This window comes from Lithobates pipiens, unplaced genomic scaffold (genome assembly GCF_037356315.1).
Source record: "Lithobates pipiens isolate NorthernLeopardFrog02 unplaced genomic scaffold, aLitPip1_a1.2 Scaffold_13, whole genome shotgun sequence".
NCBI lineage: Eukaryota > Metazoa > Chordata > Amphibia > Anura > Ranidae > Lithobates > Lithobates pipiens.
The window spans coordinates 288,367,603-288,395,199 of NW_027507718.1; the positions used below are offsets into that span (position 1 = coordinate 288,367,603).

Here is a 27,597-nt window from a genome sequence, read left to right on the forward strand (position 1 = left end):
CATACTCATTCATATAGGGTGGGGGGCGGGATCTGGGGGCCCCCTTATTAAAGGGGTCTCCCGGATTCCGATAAGCCCCCCGCCCACAGCCCCCGACAACCAACGACCAGGGTTGTCGGGAAGAGGCCCTTGTCCTCATCAACATGGGGACAAGGTGCTTTGGGGTGGGAGACCGCAGGATGCTCCCTTCCCCAAAGCACCCACCCCCCCATGTTGAAGGCACGCAGCCTGGTACGGTTCGGGGGGGGGGGCACTTGCTCATCCCCACCCCCTTCCCTGACTGGCCGGGCTGTTTGCTCGGATAAGGGTCTGGTATGGACTTTGAGGGGACCCCCACGCCGGGTTTTCAGCGTAGGAGTTTCCCTTAAAATCCATACAAGGTGACAGGGCTAGCAAGGTGTCAATCTCACCGATGGAGGCGGCGACATTGACTTCCTTCGCTAGTCCCGTTGTACCTGAAGTCACGTTCAAAATTAATGGATTTTACTGTGTGTGTGGTCAAGTCCGTTCATTTGGAAAGTCTGGCGGACCTCCGGATAGTTTGTGAGTACGCAGCATAAGAGTCCTACAGCCTTTGGTCTGTCTCTGGGTAGAAAAGTTAAGAGAAAGGATTGGGGAGGTCTGGAAACAAACTCTAGTCTGTAGCCCTCTCTTATCTATTGAAGGACCAGAGCACTCTGAGAGACCTGTTCCGACTGGGTGGCAAAGTGTGAGAGCCTCCTACTCTACTGCTTGCGTCACTTAGTATCCTTGTCTGCAGGCTTTGGGCCTGAGAAAAGGAGACCTCCTTTCTGCTTACCCTTGCCAATGCCCCATTTATTGCTTTCCTTACGGTCCTTAAAACGGTTGTTGTTCACTTTAGGGGCTTTGAAAAAAAAATTCCTTTACTCTTTTTAGGCTTAACCGGAAACTTCTTTCCCTTTTGGTGGATCTGTAGAGGGTCTGATCCAAGCCTGCACCCAATAGGAGGGACCCTTCGAACGGTAGTCCACACAACCATGTTCTGGACGTGTGATCTCCATCCCAAGTCTTAAGCCATACGGCCTTTCTGGCTGAACTAAGAAGTGCTGCCATCTTTACAGATGTACGTACGGTTTCAACTGCAGCATCCGCAAGATAGGCAACCACCTTTCCAATCACTTCGAAGGAGCCCAGTAATTGTTTGGATTTGGAAGTACGCGCTCTGTGGTCCATCAATTTATTAACCCACATATCCATATTTCTGGCTACACAGGCTGAAGCTAATGCTGGGCTTAAAGCTGCAGCATTGGCTTCCTAGGCTGTACGCAGAAAGGTCTCACACTGATGATACATTTGATCCCGTATGTTACCTGTGTACTAAAAAGAGAGGTCTGATTGCTAGGACACCTTAGCTAAGGACGCGTCAAGCCTGGGTAACTTAAAGAACTTCTCCTCCTCCTCCTCCTTGAAAGGGCATCTGGGCTTCCAGGTTTTCAATTTTAGAAGTTTCTTCTCTGGCTCCTTCCACTCCCTCAGAATAATCTCTTTGAGAGACTGGTGAATAGGTAAGACCCTGGACTGAGGTTTGATCAGACCCCGATAGATCTGTGCTATATCTCTTCCGAAGCATAAATTGCCCCCAGGAGACCTTCCATATCATCGGCTGAAAAAATATGTCTGCCCGGTCTGGAGTGTTCCCCTTCCTCCTCCTGGCCCTTAGGGAGGCTCCGACAGGGGTCTTCCATCTCCTCAAAGTCTTGAGAAGATGAGGGCCTATGAGGTTCAGTGCCTGCAAATCTACGACCCCTAAGTGTGGAGGCACTCTCCTGAGAGGATGGTCCTTCTCTGCTAGAAGTGGTCTTTTCCTGCCTAGAATTAAGACTTGCCTGAATTGAGGGTAGACAACATTTCAGTCTGAACTGAGAGAAAATCTCTCATAACCTCTGAAGTCTCCTTCCCGGACAATCTATGTATACATTTGTAACAAAATGGCTTTGTCACAGATCAGCTGCGGAGCTGATCTGTGTCTCACCTTTACTGCAGTGGGTCGGCTGGTATCTGTTGTCCATTGTCAGGTGTTCAGCTCTGTGCACTCTGCAGCTATGGGTGTTGACGCCCTTCGCCTGTTGCCTAATATATTATTCCTTCCTGCTACTTCCTGTCCAGCCCCTCATGTGCTTCTCTATTTAAATTCCTTCCTAACTAGCTACCATTGCTTGAGCAACGTGTGTTTCTGAAGCTCCCCTGTGTAACCTCTTTTACCTGACCCCTCGTGAACTGATCCTCTGTGTACCGACCCGGCTTGTTCTGATTACATTGTCTGCAGCCCGCCTTGACCTTGGCTCACTATCTGGCTTTCCTTGCTTCATCCATCCTTGTCTACAGTGTCTTCTGGTACTTCCCTAATGAGCAGGGTCGTGACCTGGGGTCAGCACGCAGCTAAGTCCAAACCTTTGTGAGAGGGTCCCTGGTGGAACACCGGCTGCTTCTTAGATTCCACGCCCTGGGGGATCCCGTGTCACCTGCTTGCCTGTGGGTTTGCTGTAAGTAGTACCGTGACAGGCTTGGTATGTTCTGGCACCAATTTATCATTGCAGTAACCACACCTCTTAGACCGAGAAGGATTTTTAGACCTAGGTCTACTGTGGTAGGAGCCCCCAGGAGACCTTCCATATCATCAGCTGAAAAAATATGTCTGCCCGGTCTGGAGTGTTCCTCTTCCTCCTCCTGGCCCTCAGGGAGGCTCCGACAGGGGTCTTCCACCTCCTCAAAGTCTTGAGAAGATGAGGGCCTATGAGGTTCAGTGCCTGCAAATCTACGATCCCGAAGTGTGGAGGTACTCCTGGGAGGATGATCCTTCTTCGCTAGAAGTGGTCTTTTCCTGCCTAGAATTAAGACTTGCCTGAATTGAGGGTAGACAACATTTCAGTCTGAACTGAGAGAAAATCTCTCATAACCTCTGAAGTCTCCTTCCCGGACAATCTATGTATACACTTGTAACAAAATGGCTTGGTGTGTTCTGGCACCAATTTATTATTGCAGTAACCACACCTCTTAGACCGAGAAGGATTTTTAGATCTAGGTCTACTGGCAACACCCTGGGCAGCCTCTGACTCTGTAAGAAAAGGAGCGCAATTTAACCAAAAGGGTAAGGGTTAGGGGACCCACCCCCTCCATACCCTCGCCAGCCTGGAGACTGAACGGCTGCAGAAGCGGACTCTTCTTGCTCCATGCTGGTGCTAGAAAGCGGTGGACGCCTGCTTCTTGCCAAGTTAACAAATGCTAATGCTCTTTAGTCTGTGTCAGGAGCTGTAAAAGGATCCCCTTTGCCAAAATAGGAAGGACATAGACACAATGAGAGGAGCCCACCATATAAGGCTTCCTTCCGCGGTTTTATAGTCCCCTCAGAACCTGGTAATGCACATCTCTTACCGAGCAGCAGGAGGGGATCCAGGGGCTCTTGAGAGAGCAACACAAAGCACATGGACACCAACCAGGTAAGGAAAAGGGAGCAGGGAGCAGGAAAGCGGTCCCTGGAGTTCTGGGGACATCCACTGTGCCCAGGGTTCTCCAGTCCTCAAGGGGGACCTTCTCTGCCCCCTGAGGAAATAGGGGAAAAAACCCCCAGGAAGGGCAAGCCCTACCAGACCCAGAGGCTTCCCAAGCCTGTGGTCTGGCTCCCGGGGGGAGACTTCCAGCACTCAGCCTTAGGTCTATAGAAAAGAAAAAAATGTTTCGCTGTGGGGAAAACACAATCAAAACACTAAGGAACACAGGGAGGGATGAGGTTTTTAACCTCTATCTAGATTGTGTTTCCTGACAGGTGGTACCAGTCATCTCTCAGGGTGCCGTCCTGAAAGACGACTTGAGAAAAAAAGTCCCTGACCCTTTAAAAAAAAAAAAAACACTGGTGGAAAAACGCACAGATGTGAAAGTGACCCATAGGAAACCATATTGAATGGACTGTAGTGGGTTTCTGCAAAATGGAAAAAATGCATACAGTCAGGTCCATAAATATTGGGACATCAACACAATTCTAATGTGCTTTAACTGCAGACTTTCAGCTTTAATTTGAGGGTATTTACATCCAAATCAGGTGAACGGTGTAGGAATTACAACAGTTTTGGGACAAAAAGTAATGGGACAGATTAACAATTATTCATCAAACTTTCATTTTTAATACTTGGTTGCAAATCCTTTGCGGAATTACAGCCTGAAGTCTGGAAAGCATAGACATCACCAGACGCTGGGTTTCATCCCTGGTGATGCTCTGCCAGGCCTCTACTGCACTGTCTTCAGTTCCTGCTTGTTCTTGGGGCATTTTCCCTGCAGTGAAATGCATGCTCAATCAGATTCAGGTCAAGTGATTGACTTGGCTATTGCATAACATTCCACTTCTTTCCCTTAAAAAACTCTTTGGTTGCTTTCGCAGTATGCTTCGGGTCATTGTCCATCTGCACTGTGAAGCGCCGTCCAATGAGTTCTGAAGCATTTTGCTGAATAGGAGCAGATAATATTGCCCAAAACAATTCAAAATGCATCCTGCTGCTTTTGTCAGCAGTCACCTCGTTTACATCTTGTGATGAACCCTCTGTATTCACTCTGGTGAAGTCTTCTCTTGATTGTTGACTTTGACACACATACACCTACCTCCTGGAGAGTGTTCTTGATCTGGCCAACTGTTGTGAATGGTATTTTCTTCACCAGGGAAAGAATTCTTCGGTCATCCACCACAGTTGATTTTCGTGGTCTTCTGGTGTTGCTGAGCTCACCGATGCTTTCTTTCTTTTTAACCTCCCTGGCGGTGATCCCGAGTCTGGTTCGGGTTGGGATTTTACTATCATAAGCGGTAACCCCGAGCCAGACTCGGGATCGCATCACTGGATACAGGGAGGACACGGAGAAGTTACTTACCTTGTCCCCTGGATCCAGTGATGTCCTCCGCGCTGTGTGATCGAGCTGTCCTCCGCTCGATTCACACAGTGCCGAATGCCGCCGAGCTCCGTTCCCTGTGACATTACGGCGCACGGGAGCGGAGATCAGCGCCAAATTCAAAAAAGTAAAAGTACACAAAACACACACAGTACTGTAATCTTACAGATTACAGTACTGTACAAAAAAAAACATACCCCCTTTGTCCCTAGTGGTCTGTGCAGTGCCCTGCATGCACTTTTATATTATACATACAGTTTTTTTTTGGCTGGAATTTGGAGATTGTCCATAGCAACCAGAAAGTGTCCCTTTTTCAGTGTTTTAGGATTTGATTACATTATTGAATCATTTTTATTATTATTTATTATATACTTTATCATACCCGGGATGTCTGCTAGACTCTGGTTTGAACAGATTTAAGAGAGTTATTCCTAAGAATTACAGGACTACAATATAAAATGCCAAATTTCCATGCAAAATAATTGTACCGCTTTCAGCACCTAAAACCAGAACTAATCATATCGCCAGGGAGGTTAAGGTTTTTCCAAACAGTTGATTTGGCCACACCTAATGTTTCTGCTATCTCTCTGATGGGTTTGTTTTGTTTTTTCAGCCTAATGATGGCTTGCTTCACTGATAGTGACAGCTCTTTGGATCTCATATTGCGAGTTGACAGCAACAGATTCCAAATGCAAATAGCACACTTGAAATGAACTCTGGACCTTTTATCTGCTCCTTATAAATGGGATAATGAAGGAATAACACATACCTGGCCATAGAACAGCTGAGCAGCCAATTGTCTTATTACTTTTGGTCCCGCAAAGCACTGCTACAGTGGCACTTTGTCAGTGGTGCTACCTTGAGGCGAGGTGACAGATGCACACCGTAGGGATCAGGAGTGCACCGCAAGGTTGTGGACCCTACGGCTGACTGCTGCAGACGGGGGACAGATCCCACTGAGGTTAGAGCTTAAGATTCCCTGGGGCGCAGAGTCTAAGAGCCAGCAGGTGTTCACCAGCGCCTCTAGTGGTGAGGATGGACTTGGCTGCAACTGGCTCCAGGTCGCGACCCCCAGCTCACACCCACAGTAGGCAACAGGAGGATAGGGATAGTGAGGGACAAAGCCAAGGTCGGGGCCACAAGCAGACGGGAATAGTCAGGGACACGCCAAAAGGTCAGGATCACAGGCAAACAGGGATAGTCAAGGACACGCCAAAGTCGGTAACGGAACAACAGAAGAGCACACGGCAGGTAACAGGAAGCTAACACACAAAGGTTGATCAGCAAGGCTGGCCTGCAGTGCACAGGTTAATATAGAGCTCTCTGATAGGAGCTAGGGTGGAGCCATGCCAGAGGATGGATTACAAAAGCAGACAGGTGAGGGTCGGCTGGTCTCTAGATGAACACATGGGAACAGGTAAGCAGACAAACTATTGCATGACCATAACAGTACCCTCCCTCTTACGAGGCCTCCCCCTCCCCGGCCTGGGTCCAGGCTTAAAGGGAAACTCCAGATGGAACCTCCTCAACAGACTAGGAGCAAAGACCTCAGATGCAGTGATCCAAGACCTCTCCTCAGGGCCAAATCCTTTCCAATGTACGAGGTACTGAAGAATGCCTTTACGGAGCCGGGAATCCAAAACTTGACTAACCTTGCATTTTAGATTATCCTCAGAGACTGGAACCGAGGTAGGGAAAGGACGAGAGGACTTAAGGACTAAAGGCTTCTTAGGAATGGGTAAGGGCATGAGAAGATCAGGAGCCTGAGCAGGGTCCTCCAGACCCTTAAAGATGAGCTGGGCATCCATAACAGGGCCACCAGACTGGGCAGAGGTCAGTGGATCCCTGAGGTCAGGTTGGTTAGAAGGTGACATATCATGACATATCACAAGAGTCAAGCTGGATAGCTGAAACACAAACAGAATTCAGAGAACCCTGAGAAAAAGATTGAAAACCCCTCCTGGCCGAATGAGGTATTCTATCTAAAGGATGGATTGAGCCTCTTAAACGGGCATAGTAGCAGTAGGGTGAGGCCAGGTCACAGAAGGTCCTGAACAAGAAGCAGGAAGCTCATTGGGCATGGGCTGGACTGGCATAACTGGTGCAGAGGCCGACTGAATAGTATTGTCAGGTGTAGCGACCATCTCAACCACATCACAGGGCATAGCAACTGTGGAACTTGCAGACAAGTTAGCCTGGCTGTGCGTCCAAGGGAGATTAGGGACAGGCAAAGGTAAATGGTTATGCGAACTGGAGTGAATGATCGACTCAGGTTCATAGGTGGGCCCCTCATCCAGAGTACCACATGACCTAGAGAGTGCACCAGTCCGACTATTGCAGGACGCATCGCAGAGATCGCTATATACAGCGGGAAGAGCTGAAGATACTGGGATGGTGGTAAAAGGAAGTCTCTCCTTTGGGGTACCTTTGAGTAGGCAGGAAGAGGAACAGGAGGAACCCCAAGCCAGGATCTGTCCAGCAGACCAGTCAATGTGTGGAGAATGGAGCCGTAACCAAGGAAGACCTAATATGATAGGAGATGAAGCCTTAGGTAAGACAAGGAAGGATATCCACTCCTGGTGGAGTGTCCCTACTGACATCTTAACAGGAAGAGTCTGGAAGTGGATAGGGCCCCCTGGGAGAACCGTGCCATCAATCGCCAAGACCACCAATGGCGTTGTAAGGGGCAAAAGGGTAAGTCTCATGGAGGATGCAGTTTCCCAATCCATGAAATTGGCAGCGGCTCCGGAATCCAGATGTGCTGAGACCGAACGCGAGGAAGCACCGACATGAAGCAACACAGAAAGGAGAAGGTGAAGGTGATATTTCAGGGGCTAATACTCCACCTTCCAGATGTATTAGCCCTGAGCGTTTTTCCGAACGAAGAGAACAAGTGTCATGGAAATGACCTTTGGCCCCACAATAAAGGCATAGGCCCAGAGTTCTGCGCCTAGCACGTTCTTCGGGAGATAACTTAGTCCAGCCCAACTGCATAGGTTCCTCGGTAGGCAGGGGGTGCTCCTCGGATCGAAGAGAAAGGACTGGGGGCTCAGGCTGCCTAAAGAACGGGGAGTGCTGGCGTCTTTTTTCCAGGGCCCTCTCCTGAAAGCGAATATCGATCTGGTTACGCAAGGTGATGACACTGTCCAGATCAGCAGGAAGGGATCTTCCTGCTAATTCATCCTTCACTCTATCAGAGAGGCCATGTAAAAAGGTTGCAACTAGGGCCTCATTATTCCATCTCAATTCAGCTATGAGGATACGGAACTGAAGAACATACTGTCCCACAGACGGGGACTCTTGACGGAGACGTAAAAGAGCGCTAGCCGCTGAGGAGACACGACCTGGTTCCTCGAAGATATTCCGAAAAAGTTTCAAGAAATCAGACAGACTAAAAACCACTGGATCATTCAGTTCCCACAGAGGGGCAGCCCAAGCTAGAGCCTCGCCGGACAGGAGGGATATGATATATGCTACTTTTGCCCAATCGGACAGGAAGTTTTGGGGCTGAAGCTCAAAATGAATTGTGCACTGGCTAAGGAACCCCCTGCAAGCCTTGGAGTCCCCAGAGAAACGGGACGGAGCTGGCAGTAATAATGCATGCGTGGATGCGACTGGTGCGATAGGTGCAGCTGCTGACTGCACTTGAGGCTGCAGGTTCAGGGTTCCCAAGGAAGCCTGTAGCTGCTCGAAGCGGGAAGCCAGATCTTAAAGGAATCGCATCACCTGGGTCTGATGCAATTCTTGGGTCTCAAGTCTGCGAACTAAGCCCTGCAATGGATCGACTGTAGGAAGCGGCACATCAGCTGGGTCCATGGCTGATCAAACTGTCAGGTCACCTTGAGGCGAGGTGACAGATGCACACCGTAGGGATCAGGAGTGCACCACAAGGTTGTGGACCCTACGGCTGACTGCTGCGGACGGGGGTCAAGGTGATAGGAAGGCAGGGCCGCCAGAACACCAAGATGGATCCCACCGGGGTTAGAGAGTAAGATTCCCTGGGGCGCAGAGTCTAAGAGCCAGCAGATGTTCACCAGAGCCTCGAGTGGTGAGGATGGACTTGGCTGCAACTGGCTCCAGGTCGCGACCCCCAGGGTTCCCCAGCTCACACCCACAGTAGGCAACAGGAGGATAGGGATAGTGAGGGACAAAGCCAAGGTCGGGGCCACTAGCAGACAGGAATAGCCAGGGACACGCCAAAAGGTCAGGATCACAGGCAAACAGGGATAGTCAAGGACACGCCAAAGTCGGTAACAGAACAACAGAAGAGCGCACGGCAGGTAACAGGAAGCTAACACACAAAGGTTGATCAGCAAGGCTGGCCTGCAGTGCACAGGTTAATATAGAGCTCTCTGATAGGAGCTAGGGTGGAGCCATGCCAGAGGATGGATTACAAAAGCAGACAGGTGAGGGTCGGCTGGTCTCTAGATGAACACACAGGAACAGGTAAGTAGACAAACTATTGCATAACCATGACAGGCACTTTAGGAGATCCAAAGAAGCTGCTGGCAGGACTTTTTCTGACGTCCTGCCAGCGCACCGCCCCAGTGTGAAAGCCCAGGCTTTCACACTGGAATGATTGGAGCTGCTGTTTCAGGGTGCTTTGCAGGTGCTATTTTGAACACTATAGCGCCTGCAAAGCACCTCAGTGTGAAAGGGGTCTTAATGTCGATTTTAGGCAGTTGAGTTTAGAGGCCTTTTTTGGAAAATAAAAAAAATAATTTAGTCACATGCTTCTAAATGCGTTTAGCCACATTTCGTTTACAGGCATTCTTCATTTTTTTGGGAAAAAAACGCTTCTAAACACAAACGCGGCTAAACATGGCATGTAAACACAGCAAAACAGACGTTTTAAACGTGGGTTACTATCTGTCGGGTTTAAATCATTCAGGAGAGGTTGTAAAAATGTCCTGTGTACATTAACCCTTAAAGTGGAATAGCTGCCATAACCCCAATAGCCTCTTCAACAGCAGGCGGTCCGGTTTCAGATAAAAGTGGTCTCTGTGGCAGATTCGCCACAAGATCACTTTTATCGGGGGCAGGGGGGTCCCTCCCTCCGGTTATCACCGCAGCCAGAGCCATCTGTAGCGGTGGAAACGATTGTGTCCTTCCCCCTGACAGGCCCAGAGCCCATTGAGGGAAAGATGGCCTCCATAACATTGGATGGCAAAAACTACATCAAACGCCACTTTGGCCCAATGGAGCTGCCTCCGTCCCTGTGAGTCCAATACAGAGCTGCCAGTGAGCCCAGTACAGGTCAAAGCAGCCCCCCTCCCTGTGAGCCCAGTACAGGTCAGAGCAGCCCCCCTCCCCGTGAGTCCAGTACAGGTCAGAGCAGCCCCCCTCCCAGTGAGCCCAGTACAGGTCAGAGCAGCCCCCCTCCCCGTGAGTCCAGTACAGGGCAGAGCTGTCCCCCTCCCACTGAGCCCAGTACAGGTCAGAGCAGCCCCCCTCCCTGTAAGCCCAGTACAGGGCAGAGCTGCCTCCTCCCTGTGAGCCCAGTACAGGGCAGAGTTGCCCCCCCCTCCCACTGAGCCCTGTAAAGGGTAGAGCTGCCCCCCTCCCACTGAGCCCAGTAAAGGGTAGAGCTGCCCCCCTCCCACTGAGCCCAGTAAAGGGTAGAGCTGCCCCCCCCCCCCCTATGAGTCCAGTACAGAGCTGCCCCCCTCCAACTCTACCCAGTACAGGGTAGAGCTGCCCCCCTCCCACTCTACCCAGTACAGGCTAGGGCTGCCCCCTCCTTGTGAGCCCAGTACAGAGCAGAGCTGCCCCACGCCCTGTGAGCCCAGTACAGGGCAGAGCTGCCCCACTCCCTGTGAGCCCAGTACAGGGCAGAGCTGCCCCACTCCCTGTGAGCCCAGTACAGGGCAGAGCTGCCCCACTCCCTGTGAGCCCAGTACAGGGCAGAGCTGCCCCACTCCCTGTGAGCCCAGTACAGGGCAGAGCTGCCCCACTCCCTGTGAGCCCAGTACAGGGCAGAGCTGCCCCACTCCCTGTGAGCCCAGTACAGGGCAGAGCTGCCCCACTCCCTGTGAGCCCAGTACAGGGCAGAGCTGCCCCACTCCCTGTGAGCCCAGTACAGGGCAGAGCTGCCCCACTCCCTGTGAGCCCAGTACAGGGCAGAGCTGCAATCCCTCCATGTGAGCCCAGTACAGAGCAGAGCTGCCCCACTCCCTGTGAGCCCAGTACAGGGCAGAGCTGCCCCACTCCCTGTGAGCCAAAGTACAGGGCAGAGCTGCCCCACTCCCTGTGAGCCCAAGTACAGGGCAGAGCTGCCCCACTCCCTGTGAGCCCAGTACAGGGCAGAGCTGCCCCACTCCCTGTGAGCCCAGTGCAGGGCAGAGCTGCCCCACTCCCTGTGAGCCCAGTGCAGGGCAGAGCTGCCCCCTCCATCTGAGCTCAGAACAAAGAAGCTATCCTCCAGTGAGCTCAGTACAGGGTCAGAGAGACTGTCCCAGTACAACAGCCGCAAACGTCTCTCTAGTCCCCTGAGTCTGAGATGAAGCCCCGCCCACTCCCTCTTCCACACACGCACATCACTTCCCCCGCCCCCGCCCCGAGTCTGTAGTGCTGGTGTACGGGGGCGCGCACACGGAAGAACTGTGAGGAGTAGAGCGCGCATTGGCGCGTCCCCTGGCTTGCTGTGTGCACTCCCGGGTCAGTATGCCATGGGGATCTGCTGGACACGGTGCTGCAGCCTCCTCCGTAGGAATAGCAGCCGAATACAGAGAGCAGGAGGAGGGTGAGTGCGGGGACAGGTGTGTGGGCATAGTGACAGTGGGCGGGATCTTAGTGCCCGGGATGCGGCATTGGTCTATCCGGGTGTATTGTGCTGTGTGCTCCGGGTGGAGGGAAGACAGGTACTGTGATGTCATGTCACCAATCAAGACACAACTTCCTAGCTGAGCTCAGTCATGTGACCTAGGGCTCATCTAATACACATCACAGCTGGGGAGCTGTATGATTGTCAGCTCTTCAGTCCTTATCAGGTCACCTGATGGATATGACACCTGTCCTTAGGGATGTGGATGGCAATTGTGCTGTAGGGATGTAGGTGCCACCTGTGCTGTAGGGGGTCAGTGGGCCTTTCCTCCTGACTGGTGAAGGTATATTTCCATGGAAGCCATGCCATCCTTCTATGTATACATATGGTGGTGTCCATGAATGGTTGTGTTGGAACCTGGTTGGTTGTAGTCATCCATCACTTCATAGGTTCTGATCTATATGGTTTGGTTCCAATTGGTTTGTGATGGGATGGTCTGGTAAGTTGTAGTCATATTCTGTCTTCCAATTTATTTCAGGTAGGGTTAGAGCTGCACAATAAGAATCACAATTTTTTTGCTTAGAATAAAAATATCCCAATTCTCTCACTATTCTCGCAACGTAAAATCTTTCACATTATCCCAAAAAAAAATTGGGCTAACTTTACTGGTTAGTTTTTTTTTATTTATTTTTTTATTCATTAACCACCTCAATACAGTGCAGTTACACCCCCTTCCTGACCAGACCAATTTTCAGCTTTCAGCGCTCTCACAGTTTGAATGACAATTACTCAGTCATCCTACACTGTATCCATATGAAACTTGCGTCCTTTTTTCCACACAAATAGAGCTTTCTTTTAGTGGTATTTAATAACTAGTGGGTTTTTTATTTTTTGTGCTATAAAATAAAACGTAAATTTTGTGGAAAAAAATGCCTTTTTCTTCGTTTCTGTCTTAAATTTTTGCTAATTAGTAATTTTTCTTCATAAATTTTGGCTAAAATTTATACTGCTACATATCTTTGGTAAAAATAACCCATATTAGTATATATTATTTGGTCTTTGTGAAAGTTATAGAGTCTACAAACTATGGTGCCAATCACTGAAAATTGATCACTTCTGATCAGGCCTTCAGTACATCAGGTGCATCTCATTTCTTGAGACACTAACAAGTCAGGAAAGTACAAATACCCCCCAAATGACCCCTTTTTACAAAGTAGGCATCCCAAGGTATTAAGTAAGTAGCATGGTGAGTTTTTTTAAGTTGTCATTTTTTCCCACAATTCTTTGCAAAATGAAGAAACACCCCAACGTATAATCTGTGAGGCATAATGAGTCTTTTGAACGGTTCATTTTTTTCCAGAAGTTTTTGGAATATGTGGAAAAAAATTAAAACGCATTTTTTTTTTACACAAAATTGTCAATTTATAAGATATTTCTAACACATAGCATGTATATAGCAAAAATTACACCCCAAAATACATTCTGCTACTCCTCCCGAGTATGGCGATACCACATGTGTAGGACTTTTACACAGCCTGGCCACATAGAGAGGCCGAACATTGAAGTAGTACGTTCAGGCGTTCTAGGAGCATAAATGACACATCTCATTTCATTCCTACCAATCACACTTTTGAAGGTCCTGGACCACCAGGACAGTGAAATTACCCACAAAATGACCCCATTTTGGAAAGCAAACACCCCAACGTATATTCTATGAGACATGGGCTGGAGATAGGTACTCGGGTACTCTGATGGCCTGGTGACAGGTACTCGGGTACTCTGATGGCCTGGTGACAGGTACTCGGGTACTCTGATGGCCTGGTGACAGGTACTCGGGTACTCTGATGGCCTGGTGACAGGTACTCGGGTACTCTGATGGCCTGGTGACAGGTACTCGGGTACTCTGATGGTCTGGTGACAGGTACTCGGGTACTCTGATGGTCTGGTGACAGGTACTCGGGTACTCTGATGGCCTGGTGACAGGTACTCGGGTACTCTGATGGCCTGGTGGCAGGTACTCGGGTACTCTGATGGCCTGGTGGCAGGTACTCGGGTACTCTGATGGCCTGGTGGCAGGTACTCGGGTACTCTGATGGCCTGGTGGCAGGTACTCGGGTACTCTGATGGCCTGGTGGCAGGTACTCGGGTACTCTGATGGCCTGGTGGCAGGTACTCGGGTACTCTGATGGCCTGGTGGCAGGTACTCGGGTACTCTGATGGCCTGGTGGCAGGTACTCGGGTACTCTGATGGCCTGGTGGCAGGTACTCGGGTACTCTGATGGCCTGGTGGCAGGTACTCGGGTACTCTGATGGCCTGGTGGCAGGTACTCGGGTACTCTGATGGCCTGGTGGCAGGTACTCGGGTACTCTGATGGCCTGGTGACAGGTACTCGGGTACTCTGATGGCCTGGTGACAGGTACTCGGGTACTCTGATGGCCTGGTGACAGGTACTCGGGTACTCTGATGGCCTGGTGACAGGTACTCGGGTACTCTGATGGCCTGGTGACAGGTACTCGGGTACTCTGATGGCCTGGTGACAGGTACTCTGATGGTTTGGTGACTGGTATTTGGGTACTCTGAAGGGCGGTGACAGGTACTCATATGGACTGTGACAGGTACTCGGGCACTCAGATGGACTGTGACAGGTACTCTGGTACACAGATGGACTGAAACAGGTACTCGGGTACTCAGATGGGCTGTGACAGGTACTCGGGTACCCTGATGGACTGTGACAGGTACTCGGTACTCTAATGGACCGTGACAGGTACTCGGGTACCCTGATGGGCCGTGACAGGTACTCGGGTACCCTGATGGGCCGTGACAGGTACTCGGGTACCCTGATGGGCCGTGACAGGTACTCGGGTACCCTGATGGGCCGTGACAGGTACTCGGGTACCCTGATGGGCCGTGACAGGTACTCGGGTACCCTGATGGGCCGTGACAGGTACTCGGGTACCCTGATGGGCCGTGACAGGTACTCGGGTACCCTGATGGGCCGTGACAGGTACTCGGGTACCCTGATGGGCCGTGACAGGTACTCGGGTACCCTGATGGGCCGTGACAGGTACTCGGGTACCCTGATGGGCCGTGACAGGTACTCGGGTACCCTGATGGGCCGTGACAGGTACTCGGGTACCCTGATGGGCCGTGACAGGTACTCGGGTACCCTGATGGGCCGTGACAGGTACTCGGGTACTCTGATGGGCCGTGACAGGTACTCGGGTACTCTGATGGGCCGTGACAGGTACTCGGGTACTCTGATGGGCCGTGACAGGTACTCTGATGGACTGTGATTGACAGGTACTATGAGGGGTGGTGACAGGTCCTCTTTATGGGGCGGGGCAATCAGTATGATTGGTGTACACTGTATGCGGTAACGAGATGTTACCGCAATCTCCTCCTCACACACGATCGGTGTGTGAGGAGGAGAACCCGGTAACATCCCGTTACCGCAGTTTGTTTACATCTTTGTGATCGGCTGTGAAAGGATCACAGCCGATCACGTGGGTAAACAGCCGGCCAATGGCTGTTTACCAGCGTCGGTGACGAGCAGTGTTCCCGGGGAACACGCCGCCACCGACGTGCACGCGCAGCGCGATCGCGCGCATGCGCCGTGCACGTTCGGGGTGTGACCATCTGTGATCGGCCGTGACTTCATCACGGCCGATCACGTGGTAAACAGCCATAACGAATGGCTGTTCACCCCCTTCGGTGGCGAGCGGTGTCTCCGTGACACGCCGCCACCGAAGAAACAGGGATGCGCGCGCACGATCGGGCGCATTCCCTGTTTAAACGGGAGGCCATCATATGACGGCCTCCCGCCACAATAGGTGCGCCGCCTGGCCGTCATTTGACTGCCGGCGGTCAGCAACTAGTTAAAGTAATTTTTCCCAAAAAATTGCATTTGAAAGACCGCTGCACAAATACAGTGTGACTTAAAATATTGCAACAACCGCCATTTTATTATCTAGGGTCTATAATTAATATATAAATATATATATATATATATATATATATATATATATATATATATATATATATATATATAATATGTGTGTGTGTGTGTTTGGGGGTTCTAAGTAATTTTCTAGCAAAAATTAATGATTTTAACTTGAAACCAACAAATGTCAGAAAAAGGTTTAAGTGGTTAAACTTTCCTCACTAACACAGAAGTCTAGTCCATAGACAAATTGTTACAATGTTTCTACTTAAGTTTCACTGCTAAAAAATGTTTTGATTCTTGGCAGACTGCCCGTTTTTTTTTTCCTTACTTTCTTTTGAAGGCTGTGGCTTCAGAAGAGCAGAGAGAATTCTTTGCAAAGCAAGAATCGTCAGACACTTTTTTTTTTTTTTTTCAAGATCGCAACTCCAAAAAATTTAGCAATAACAATTCTAGGCGATTAATCATGCAGCTCTAGGTAGGGTGCTGTCCAGAGGCAGGATGCCATTGCTGTTGGTCTGGCATTGAGGAGTGGGACTAAGTGACTGTCCCATGATATCATATCTATTACACTGACTCTCCCATGGACTCATGTGGGACACACTACTTTTAAATGGGTTGTAAAGGTGTTTTGTTTTTTTATTATTTTATAACAAACACGTTATACTTACCACTTCTGTGCAAGGGTTTTGCACAGAGTGGCCCCAATCCTCTCCTTCTGGGGTCCCCCCCCCCCACGGCACTCCTGGCTCCTCCTCCTTCTCAGAGCACAGCTCTCCCTGGGGACACTCATGCGGGTACGCTCCCTAGTCCTGCTACTGCATTTATTGACACAGACAGCAGGACTCTGCCCCACCCCAGGCTCCCTTTTCACTGGATTTGATTGATAGCAGCGCAGCCTTTGGCTCCCGCTGCTGTCAATCTAGCCAATGAGGACCCGAGACAGCGTCTGGAACTGCTATGCTTGTCCCCATTGATAGAACGATTGGGTTTAGGTAACTAAGAAAAGAGGGGCTGTAGGAGGTTTTTCACCTTAATGCATTCTATGGTTTACAACCCTTTTTAAGGCTCGGCACACCAGTGTACAAGCCACTGCGTCCAGATCCGTACAGCATATCGTTTTTTATGAATCTGAAGCACAAAATTCCATGGTGCATGTAGCTCCATACATTCCTAAACTGAGAGATGTTTGTTTAAAGTGTTTACTTTTACCGACAAAATGCGGATGCAGATAAGGGGTGTCTATAGCAGCTTTGACTAAAGTCAGATAATGCCCTTTCTATAGGTGTAGGACATCTACGTGCGTACCTCCTGAAGCCTGACTGGAAAATGCCCAGGAATGGTGCCCCCTATTTCACCTTGTTTGAACACAATTCTGAGTCCAGACCAGCTATCCTGTCAGGAAGTTGTCACTGCGGACAGCTAATCATAAGTGGCAGAGTCATTCCCCACCATGCAGCCACATGTATACATGGGGCATATTCAAACACGTTTAAGCTCATCCCTGCTGCCATGTTGCTAAGACTCTTCCAGCCATTACTATTCACACCCCATCATGGGAGTAAGCTCTTCCTCTGAATCAAACCCCCTGTTCACTCCTCGTACCTCTGAGCTTAGAGATGCTGTGAAGGAGGATATAGTGAACCATGCATGTGTGTGGGTTTGGTAACTCAGTCCTGCGGTTGTGGGGATAAGCGGTAACAGCCGGGGATGTTTAGCAGCATTCTAGCAACAAGGCAGAACAGGGGAATCCCATCACTGGAAGCTTTCAGCCAGGCTACAGGAGGTATGTAGATGGCCTACCCCTATAGCAAGGGTTTTATTAAACTTAAAAGATAAGTTCACCTTTAAATTTTTTTTTTATAAATGCACAATTTTTTACAAGTTATAAAATGTTCATTTTTTTTTCTAAGACGCCTGCAGAGCATTGCACCCGCAAACGGCATATCACGGATGCAATGTCCAGTTCCTCACACTCTCTCAGCTCATTGAAAACTTCAAGCAGTCAGCTGCAATGGCTGATGGTACTTGTAGGCATTAATTCACAGGAAACTGTGATTGAATGATGCAGCCGTGGGGGTGTTTTCAAATAGTGACAGTGAGTGCGGGGAGAAGATCCCCAGCTCGCTGTCACATCATTGCATGCAGTCGGATTGGCGTGAACCACAAGGCTCAGTATCATCAGACCTGCCATTGAGGGTGTTTTTCAGGAGTCAAATTCTGACAATAAATTTCTCTAATTTGCTTCCTTTTGGCCTGTTAAATAGACAAATGAAAGCATTTGATTATAGCCGTGTGACAAGCGCAAAAAAAAAAAAAAAAAGCTTTTCATCCTGCCAGAAATCTTGAGCTGATAACTTCCTGTACTCTCTGCCTCCGGAACAATTAGCATTTTTCACAGCTATCTCTGTGGACTGCAAATCCCCCATTATGGAGAAGAGAGGGAGGTATTAAGTAGTCCCAACAAACTCCCTGGCCTAAGGTGACAACAATCCTCAGTACGGTTGTCACCCTAGGACAGGAAGTGAGTTAATGGCAGGATTACTAGGTTAAACTGTTTGTTAACCCAAAAAAATAAATGGATCCTGCTCTTTTAAAGCATGTTATATGACAGTGTTTGTCCTGTATCATTTGGCCCACTGTAACACCTAAAAAACCTGTCTCATCCTGCCAGTTTCTACCCTCCCATCTGTAAACTGACTACGGTGTATCATGGCTGCTGAGCTCTGACACCGTGGTCAGTTTACATGCCTCTGTAATCCACAGCCTGCTATCTGCTCTCCTCTCTGCTCCTGTGTCCTCCTCCCCCTCTACTCTGTCTGTTGGTGACAGTGCCGCCCCTCCCTTCTGCTCTCATAACACTAACCTGTATACACCATCAGCACTGCCTCCTATTGCAATGTCCCTCTCTGTGAGTGATTTATAAATATAAATGCTGTAAATACCTAATTTAAGAGCTGAGACTGCAAATACATGACCACTGAAATAGGAAGCAGTACTGATGGTGTATACAGGTTAGAGTTACTTAACAACCACTTTAAAGGAAACAAGTGTGGAAAAAGAAAACAAATGCAGCCACACCATCTAAGGATCTGTGAACTGCAATACTATTAATTGTTGTTCTTTGGTTTTAGAAACGCCTCAATCACATCTTCAGTCTTGTAGCTTAGTGGCTTTAGAAATGAATTGAAGTCTCCTTAATTCTGCAGTAATGTTTCTACAGTTGCATTTTTGGGGATCCCTATGTCTCCTTCAGTCTTGTATGGAAAGTTTAGAAACGAGGAGCTGGATATAGCCATAACTGTAAGCAGTGTAATGGTTTTTATCCTCATGATCTTGTCTTTCTCTGAATTAGCAGCATCTCTTCTGTCTGACCTTGTGCAGAGCATCATTACATAAGCATGTGACATTCATAGCTTCACAATTTGAGAAAAGGCACAATGAGCAGAGTAGAACTAGGCACACAATGCTACTCTGTATAAATGTTTTATAGCCGTGTTCGTGATTTGTGACGTCACAGAAAAACAACGGAACCTTGGTAAAGAAAAATACCTTGAGAGATCGCCTAAATACAGATATTACACAGCCAGCAGCTGCATCTCCTTTGTCTTTGACTTCTTTATCTTATAGTATACCCATTCTATATTTATGATTAAATTTAAAAATATTTTTAAAAAAAATCCTTAAAGTGGTTGTAAACCCTTCCATATACCCAGTAAAGTGTCTAGCCTTAACAGAGAAGAAATTAATCCTCCTACGTAAGTTGTACTTGTCGATCTGCGACCATCTAAAACACATATTTAATGCTCGGTTCACACTAAACAGACTCCAATTTTCAGTGCAACTTTCAATTCAGACTTTGATGTAACTTTTACACTCTGTGGCATTAAAGTCATGTCAAAGTAGTGCAGGAACCTTTTCTAAAGTCGGAGCAACTTCAGTACTGCTAATTAAGACGGTTCTCATTGGCTAACATGGTATTTCACATGTCATGGGACTTGGGGTCTCAGAAGTTGGATCCCAAGTCACAGCAGTGTGACCTGAGCCTTATATAGCCTCCCTCAGCCGCAGAAATCAGGAGCGGGGCTCTTACAACACACACTGCAGAGCTAGAGTACAGAGCTCCGTGAAATCTGATAGCTGATTGGAGGGAAAGGACACACCCGCTGTACACAGACTCTCAGAAAAAACATACAGAACTGAGTGTATCACAGTGATGGCGAACCTTGGCACCCCAGATGTTTTGGACCTACGTTTCCCATGATGCTCAATTACACTGCAGAGTGCATGAGCATCATGGGAAATATAGTTCCAAAACATCTGGGGGTGCCAAGGTTTGCCATCACTGGTCTATCACCTGCTGTGTGCTGGAGGGGGGATGGGCCAATCAACCGGGAGGCTGAAATGCTCTCTTAAGTAAAACTGAACTCCAACTTTTTTTAGACTTTACATAGTTAGTTTGGGCCAGCTTGGCCCAATCTATGTGCCTTCCTAACATGTGAGGCTGCTGGATGTGGCTGAGGGTACATACAGCATACCGCACTGTGTTTTGGGTTGGAGCCAAGACTTCCAGTCTTATACCCAGAACACAAGTAAAGTCTATCACAGCGGCGCTCAGCCATTCCGAGAAAGCGATGTAATCTATCAATGAATACAAAGCTTCATCTGATTGCCCGAGTCAGAGAGGTGGGCTGATGTTACAACCTCTAACTCAGCCAATCGGAGGAAGCTTTGTATTCATTGAGGGAATAGTTTTCTCTGGCTGAGTGCCGCTGTGATAGACTATTGTGTTGATTGGTAGTCTCGGCTTGAACTCGGAACACAGTACACTATGCAGCCTCTGCTACATACAGTTTATACAACACATCCAGCAGCCATGTTGGTGAGGGACATCGTTTGTTTGGACCAAGCTGACCCAAATTAACTAAATAAAATCTAACAAATCTGGAGTTCAGCTTTTAAAGTCTTTTGAGTGACTTGGCCATGGACTCCTGCCTTCCTGTCGGGGGTGGGGGGGGGGGTTTGTTGGATGGTAGTGTGAGTGAGCACCAGCCACCAATGATTGTAAGTAATGGTATAATACAGTTCTCCGTGTTGCTAGACAGGAAGTGAGGATACATTTTGGAATGTCATTAACCACTTGCTTACTGGACACTTAAACCCCCCTCCTGCCCAGACCAATTTTCAGCTTTCAGCGCTGATGCACTTTGAATGACAATTGCGCGGCCATACAACACTGTACCCAGATGAAATTTTTATAATTTTTTTCCCACAAATAGAGCTTTCTTTTGGTGGTATTTGATTACAGTTGGGAGTTTTATTTTTTGCTAAACAAACAAAAAAAATGCAAAAAAAAGAAAAAAAAAATCATGTTTAATAGTTTGTTATAAAATTTTGCAAACAGGTCATTTTTCTCTTTCATTGAAATGCGCTGATGAGGCGGCACTGGTGGGCACTGATGGGCACAGTTAAGACGACACTAATAGGCACAGATAAGGTGGCATTGATAGGCACAGATAAGGCAGTACTGATGGGCACAGATAAGGCGACACTGATAGGTGGCACAGATGGGTGGTACTAAGGGGCACTGATAGGTGGCACTGATAGGTGGCACTGATGGGCGGCACTGATGTCATCTACCAGTGCCCACTGATGGGCACGGATATGTGGCACTGATGTGCAGCAATGTTGTTGAGGCAGATTGTGGGCACTGATAGGTGGCACTGTGGGCACTGATAGGTGGCACTGTGGGCACTGATGTATGGCACTTCTGGGTGGCATTATGGGCACTGATGGGTGGCACTTTTTTAATTCTCTGGGGGTTACTGGCAGGGGGCAGGTGGGCACTGATACACTGGCCGTGACCGTTTTTTTTTTCTCTCCTCACGCTGTCAGCGCGAGGTGGAAAAATAGCCGATTACCGGCTCTGTTTTGTCACATGATCAGCTGTCATTGGCTGACAGCTGATCACGTGGTAAGGGGTCGGGACCCCTTGCTAGGATCGGTGATCAGGCGAGTCTCATTGACTCGCCGATCACAGAGCACGCCCCTCAGGGGGCGCGCAGGCCGCTCATGCACGGGACGACGTCAATAGATGTAGTCCCGGCAAAGGAGGTCCGCGCTGTAGCCATCATTCGGCTATAGCGCGGATCTCAAGAGGTTAAACCATTCAATATTAAGATCAATTTCTGTACAAAAGCTTACTTGCACCTTACTGTAAGCTTTCTGTGGTGTAGATTTACTAAAACCGGAGAGTACAAAATCTGGTGCAGCTGTGCATAGTAGCCAATCAGCCTCTAACTTCAGCTTACTCCTTTTTAAGTAAGAACTATGGGTGGCTGATATTACTGATTTATTTTTGAATCAATGAAACGATATAGAGGCTGAACGTTAAAGCTAATAAGATTTTTTTTACCTTTATTGCATTGCTTGCATTAAGGTAAAGAAGATTCAGCGCTGTTTGTTCACGACTGCATCTCTTCTCCCCTCTCTTCATGCAAGGCCTTGAACAGCAGCAGGAACCATTGGCTCCTGCTGCTGTCAGTCAAAATCAGTGAGGGGGGGGGGAACAGGGCTAATCCCTGCTGTGTGTGTCTGTGGAGTGCGGCTCCACAGACACCGTGTACCCCCATAGCAAACAGTTTGCTTTGGGGACACACAAAGAAGAGGAGCCAAGATTGCCAGCAGGGGGACCTGAGAAAAGTGAGCACAACAGGTTTCTTATTTTAATTTAACCACTTAACCCCCGGACCATTTGGCTGGCCAAAGACCAGGGTGCTTTTTGTGGTTCGGCACTGCGTTGGTCGTACGACGTGGTCCCCAAACAAAATTTTACGTCCTTTTTTCCCCACAAATAGAGCTTTCTTTTTTCCTCAGTTTAGGCCAATGTGTATTCTTCTACATATTTTTGGTAAAAAAAATCGCAATAAGCATTTATTGATTGGTTTGCACAAAAGTTATAGCGTCTACAAAATAAGGGATAGTTCTATGGCTTTTTTATTAATATTTTTTTTTCTTTTTACTAGAACTGGCAGCGATCTGCCTGCAACATTATGACGGACAGATCGGACACTTTTGGCGCTATTTTGGGACCATTCGCATTTATACAGCGATCAGTGCGATTAAAAATGCACTGATTACTGTGTAAATGTGACTGGCAATGAAGGGGTTAACCAGTAGGGGGCACTGTATGGGTTAAGTGTGTCCTAGGGATGTGTTATAACTGTAGTGGGGGATGGACTACGATTACAGGGAGCTGCGGCGACAAGAGTTTTACAATGCAGTAAAATGCCTATTACCGCACATAGTGTGAATTGACCCTTAGGCCAGGTTTGCACGCATACATAATCGTGTACTTCAGTGCAAGGGCAGTGCTTGCCTGCACAGGGATGCACTAGTGTTGTGCTTAAGTACACCTATGTGAACAAGGCCTTATTAATATTATACAGGATTTATATATGCCATCAGTTTGCGCAGTGCTTTACAACATGAGGGCAGACAGTACAGTTACTATACAATTAAATATAGGAGGAATCAGAGGGCCTTGCTCGTTCGAGCTTACAATCAGTGACTCAACACAAACGTTCTCCTCATCTGACCAGTCATGTTAAAGGGGTTGTAAAGGTAAAAATTTTAGATTGCATTAAGGTGAAAAAACATCAGACAATACCGACCCCCAGCCCCCCTGTTTTACTTACCTGACCCCTCGAAAGTCTCGCGCTCGCACCCGACATCCTCTTCGCCACTTAGCCTGGCCGCTGATTGGTTACAGTGGATGGATTGAAAGCAGTGCAGCCATTGGCTCGCGCTGTTGTCAATCACATCCAATGACGTGCCGCCGAGTGATGCAGTGAGCGGCTGTATCACGGGAGCGCGCCCGCAAGCACTTCTCACCATGCGAGGGAGCTCGCATGAATGTGAGAAGTCCTTGCGGGGGGAAGTGGAGACAGCCGCCGAGGGAACCCCAGAAGAGCAGGTTCGGGGGCCACTCTGTGCAAAACGAGCTGCACAGTGGAGGTAAGTATAACATGTTTGTTATTTAAAAAAAAATATATATATATATATATATATCTCTTTACAATCTCTTTAAGACAGTTGAGGCTGACACACTGAAGACACCTGCCATGGGGAAAAGAACTGCGATTGGACGTAGTTTTCTAACCTGTCCAACTACACATTAAACACAACGCACACATGTATAACTGCTTGATTATGCTACGCAGCTACTTCTTTCCCCTGTAATTGTATTTCCTTTGTTTGCCATCTTTAAATTCCAGGAAGGATTTTAATTCCTGGTGACATGCAGGCATTACCAGCTTCAGACACAAAAGACAGTTGCTGAGCGGATGCAGTCAGAGGTTAATGGTAATTTGCCTCAGTCTGCCTCCCATTCAGAAGCTGTTTGTCTGCAAATGAGTCACCTGCAGAAATCGCTCTATTGTATATTGCTATCATATTTATTTAGACCCCTTTCACACTGGGTCGTTTTGCAGGCGCTATTGCGCTAAGAATAGTGCCTGCAAACCGAGCTGAAACAGCCGCTGCTGTGCTCGGGGCTTTCACACTGGAGCAGTGCGCTAGCAGGACGGTAAAAAAAGTCCTGCTAGCAGCATCTTTGGAGTGTATACACCGCTTCGTCTCCACTCCTGCCCATTGAAATCAATGGGGCAGCGCGGCTATACCGCCGGCAAAGCAATGCTGCAGCAGCGCTTTGCGGTGGTTTCAACCCTTTCTGGGGTGCTAGCAGGGGGGTAAAACCGCCCCGCTAGCTGCCAAATACTGCAGCTAAATCGACGGTAAAGCAGAGCTAAAAATAGCACCGTTTTAACACCAATGCTGCTCCCGCCCCAGTGTGAATGGGGCCTTACTGCTGTACATGAAAAGATCTGTTTTTCAAAGTTTATATACAGCTTATCAGTTTTATTTTTTTACTTTTTCATTGCTTCAGAGATCTTTCTGAAAAGAGCTCCCCTCACTCGTGACCACTGTCAGAACTGACAATGAAGCTTTAAAAAAATCAGTTTAGCATACAAACTTGAAAATAAGCAGTATAAAGTGATTGAAACCATCTCCTCCTATGTATGGAAGTACATGAATATAACAAGGGACTGCCCACAACCCGGAGCATCAGAGAGAAGAGTGCTGATGGCTGAGGAAGTGGGGAATAGGATACTACAGCCTCCACCCCCTAGACTAGTGATGGTGAACCTTGGCACTGCCGATGTTTTGAATACATTTCTCATGATGCTCAACTACACTGCATAGTGCATGAGCATCATGGGAAATGTTTCAAAACATCTGGGGTACCGAGGTTCACCATCACTGCCCTAGACTCGACAAGAATGAGTGTTTAACCCTTGCAGTGCGGGGGGTGGCCAGAGGGGGGGGAGGGGGCATGAAAATGAAGATGAAATTACAGCAGAGAAAGATCAAGTCCTCTTCTCTTCAGGCAGGACTCCTGCTGTATGACAGGGCATCAGTCAGTGCCACCTATCAGTCCTGCATATCGTTGCCAACCATTAGTGCTGCAAATCAATGCCACCTATCAGTGCTCATCAGTGCTGCTGCATATTTAGGGCCTCCTCATCACTGCCACTGCCAGTTGCAGTTCTTCATAATCATAAAGAAGATATTGTTAGTCTGTATTGTGCTTTGGAAACCTGTCACTTGACATTAAAATAAAGTATCGGTAATCGGTATCGGCGAGTACTGGGGGCGTATCGGTACTTTGTACGCGGTCTTAAAAAAAGTGGTATCCGTGCAACCCTACTCCAATGGCCTTCACAGTCACCAGATCTCAATCCATTAGAACACCTTTTGGGATGTGGTGGAACAGGAGATTTGCATCATGGATGTGCAGCAAACAAATCTGCAGCAACTGTGTGATGCTATCATGTAGAGCTGCACAATTAATCGTCAAGAATCGTTATCGCAATCTTGACTAAAGTGTTTCACAATTCTTTCTATGCAAAGAATTCTCTCCGCTCTTCTGAAGCCACAACCATCAAAAGAAAGGAAGAGAGAAACTGGGCAGTCTGCCAAGAATCAAAACATTCTTTATCAGTTGAACTTAAGTATAAACATTGTAACAATTTGTCAATGGCATAGATTTTGTGTGTGAGTGAAAAAATTTAACCACTTAAACCAGGGCTCGACAAAACCCGGGCGCCAGGTCGCATTTGCGACTGGCGCCTGGGGCAGCACAGCTGGGGGTATCCTGTCTCCATGGACCCCCCCCAGCGTGATTGCGTCGGGCCGTGCCGCCAGCGGCCGGTAATTGAGCCCCCGGCTTTGAGGCCTTCTGTGATGCTATTCCCTTCTGTGATCCTATTCCTTCTGGAATCTGGCGCCCTCTTGTGGTGGCCATTGGAATTACAACCATTAATGCCAATGGATCTCCTTCCATTTACTTAGAACACCTAAACATTACATATACATACATACATACATACATACATACATACATACATACATACATACATACATACATACACATATATATATATATATATATACACACACACTTTTTTTTTCTTTTTTATTCTAACACCCTAGAGAGTAAAATGGTGGTCGTTGCAATAATGTCTGTCACACCATATTTGCACAGCGTACTTACAAGCGCACTTTTTTTGGGGAAAAAATAATTTATTTAATAAAAAAAAATAAGACAACAGTAAAGTTAGCCCAATTTTTTTTTATATTGTGAAAGATAATGTTACGCCGAGTAAATTGATACCCAACATGTCATGCTTCAAAATTGCGCCCGCTCATGGAATGGCGACAAACTTTTACCCTTTAAAATCTCCATAGGCGACGTTTAAAAAATTCTACAGGTTGCACGTTTTGAGTTACAGAGAAGGTCTAGGGCTAGAATTATTGCTCTTACTCTACCGATCGCAGCGATACCTCACATGTGGTTTGAACATTGCTTTCATATATGCGTTCGCTTCTGCACGCAAGCTTGGCGGGACAGGGCGCATTTAAAAACATTTTTTTTTTTCTTATTTTAACTTTTATTTTTATTTTTTTTCACTGTTCTTTTAAAAAAAAAAATGTGTGTCACTTTTATTCCTATTACAAGGAATGTAAAAATCCCTTGTAATAGAAAAAAGCATGACAGGTCCTCTTATATATGAGATATGGGGTCAGAGAGACCTCGCATCTCATATTTACACTAAAATGCAATTTAAAAAAAAATCGTCATTTGAAAAAAATAAAACAAATAAAATGTCCCTCTAAGAGCTATGAGCAATAACTTGGAGACAGGTGGGGGGGCTGGAGGCGCTATCTTCCCCTCACTCGTCTCCATGTCAGGCCAGGGACAGGTCCAGATCGCCGTCACGGACCTGGCTCCTAACTTTTTTAGCTGGCTCCTAGATTCCAAGCAAATTTGTCAACCCCTGACTTAAACACTAAACCTTTTTCTGACATTTGTTGGTTTCAAGTTAAAATCATTTTTTATTTATTTTTTTGCTCGAAAATTACTTTGAACCCTTAAACATTTATATATATATATTTTTTTAGTAGACACCCCTAGAGAATAAAATGGCGGTTGTTGTAATATTTTGTCACACTATATTTGCACAGCGGTCTTTCAAATGTAATTTTTTTGGATAAAAATTACTTTAATGAATTAAAAAAACAAAAAAACACAGAAAAGTTTGCACTTTTTTTTTATATAATGTGAAAGATTTTATGTAGCGAGAATCGTGATCTTTTTATTCTAAGCAAAAAAATTGTGATTCTCATTTTGGCCAGAATCGTGCAGCTCTACTATCATGTCAATATGGACAAAAATCTCTGAGGAATGTTTCCAACACTTTGCTGAATTTATGCCATGAATAATTAGGGCAATCCTGAAGGCAAAAGGGGTCCTACACGGTACTAGCAAGGTGTACCTAATAAAGTGGCCGGGAAGTGTGTATTTCAACTGTTCACATCACTGCCAATGCTAGGACTCTTGCAGGTTCACCCATGTACAGTTAGATGCCAATTATTAAG

General features: G+C 47.5%; 1 protein-coding gene across 3 annotated transcripts in view; it reads left to right on the top strand.

Moving 5' to 3' along the window:
• Positions 1–11,443: 11,443 nt before the first annotated feature.
• The window catches only part of AP1AR (adaptor related protein complex 1 associated regulatory protein), a 93,662-nt gene continuing 77,508 nt past the window's right edge, over positions 11,444–27,597 (top strand). Inside the window, exon 1 of one of the 3 annotated variants that reach the window (XM_077476733.1) lies at positions 11,444–11,635. In XM_077476733.1, coding sequence (XP_077332859.1) covers positions 11,562–11,635 — 74 coding nt within the window. In that variant the 5' untranslated portion in view covers positions 11,444–11,561. The remainder of the gene's footprint in view (positions 11,636–27,597) is intronic. The other 2 variants (XM_077476732.1, XM_077476731.1) reach the window with 2 other exon arrangements.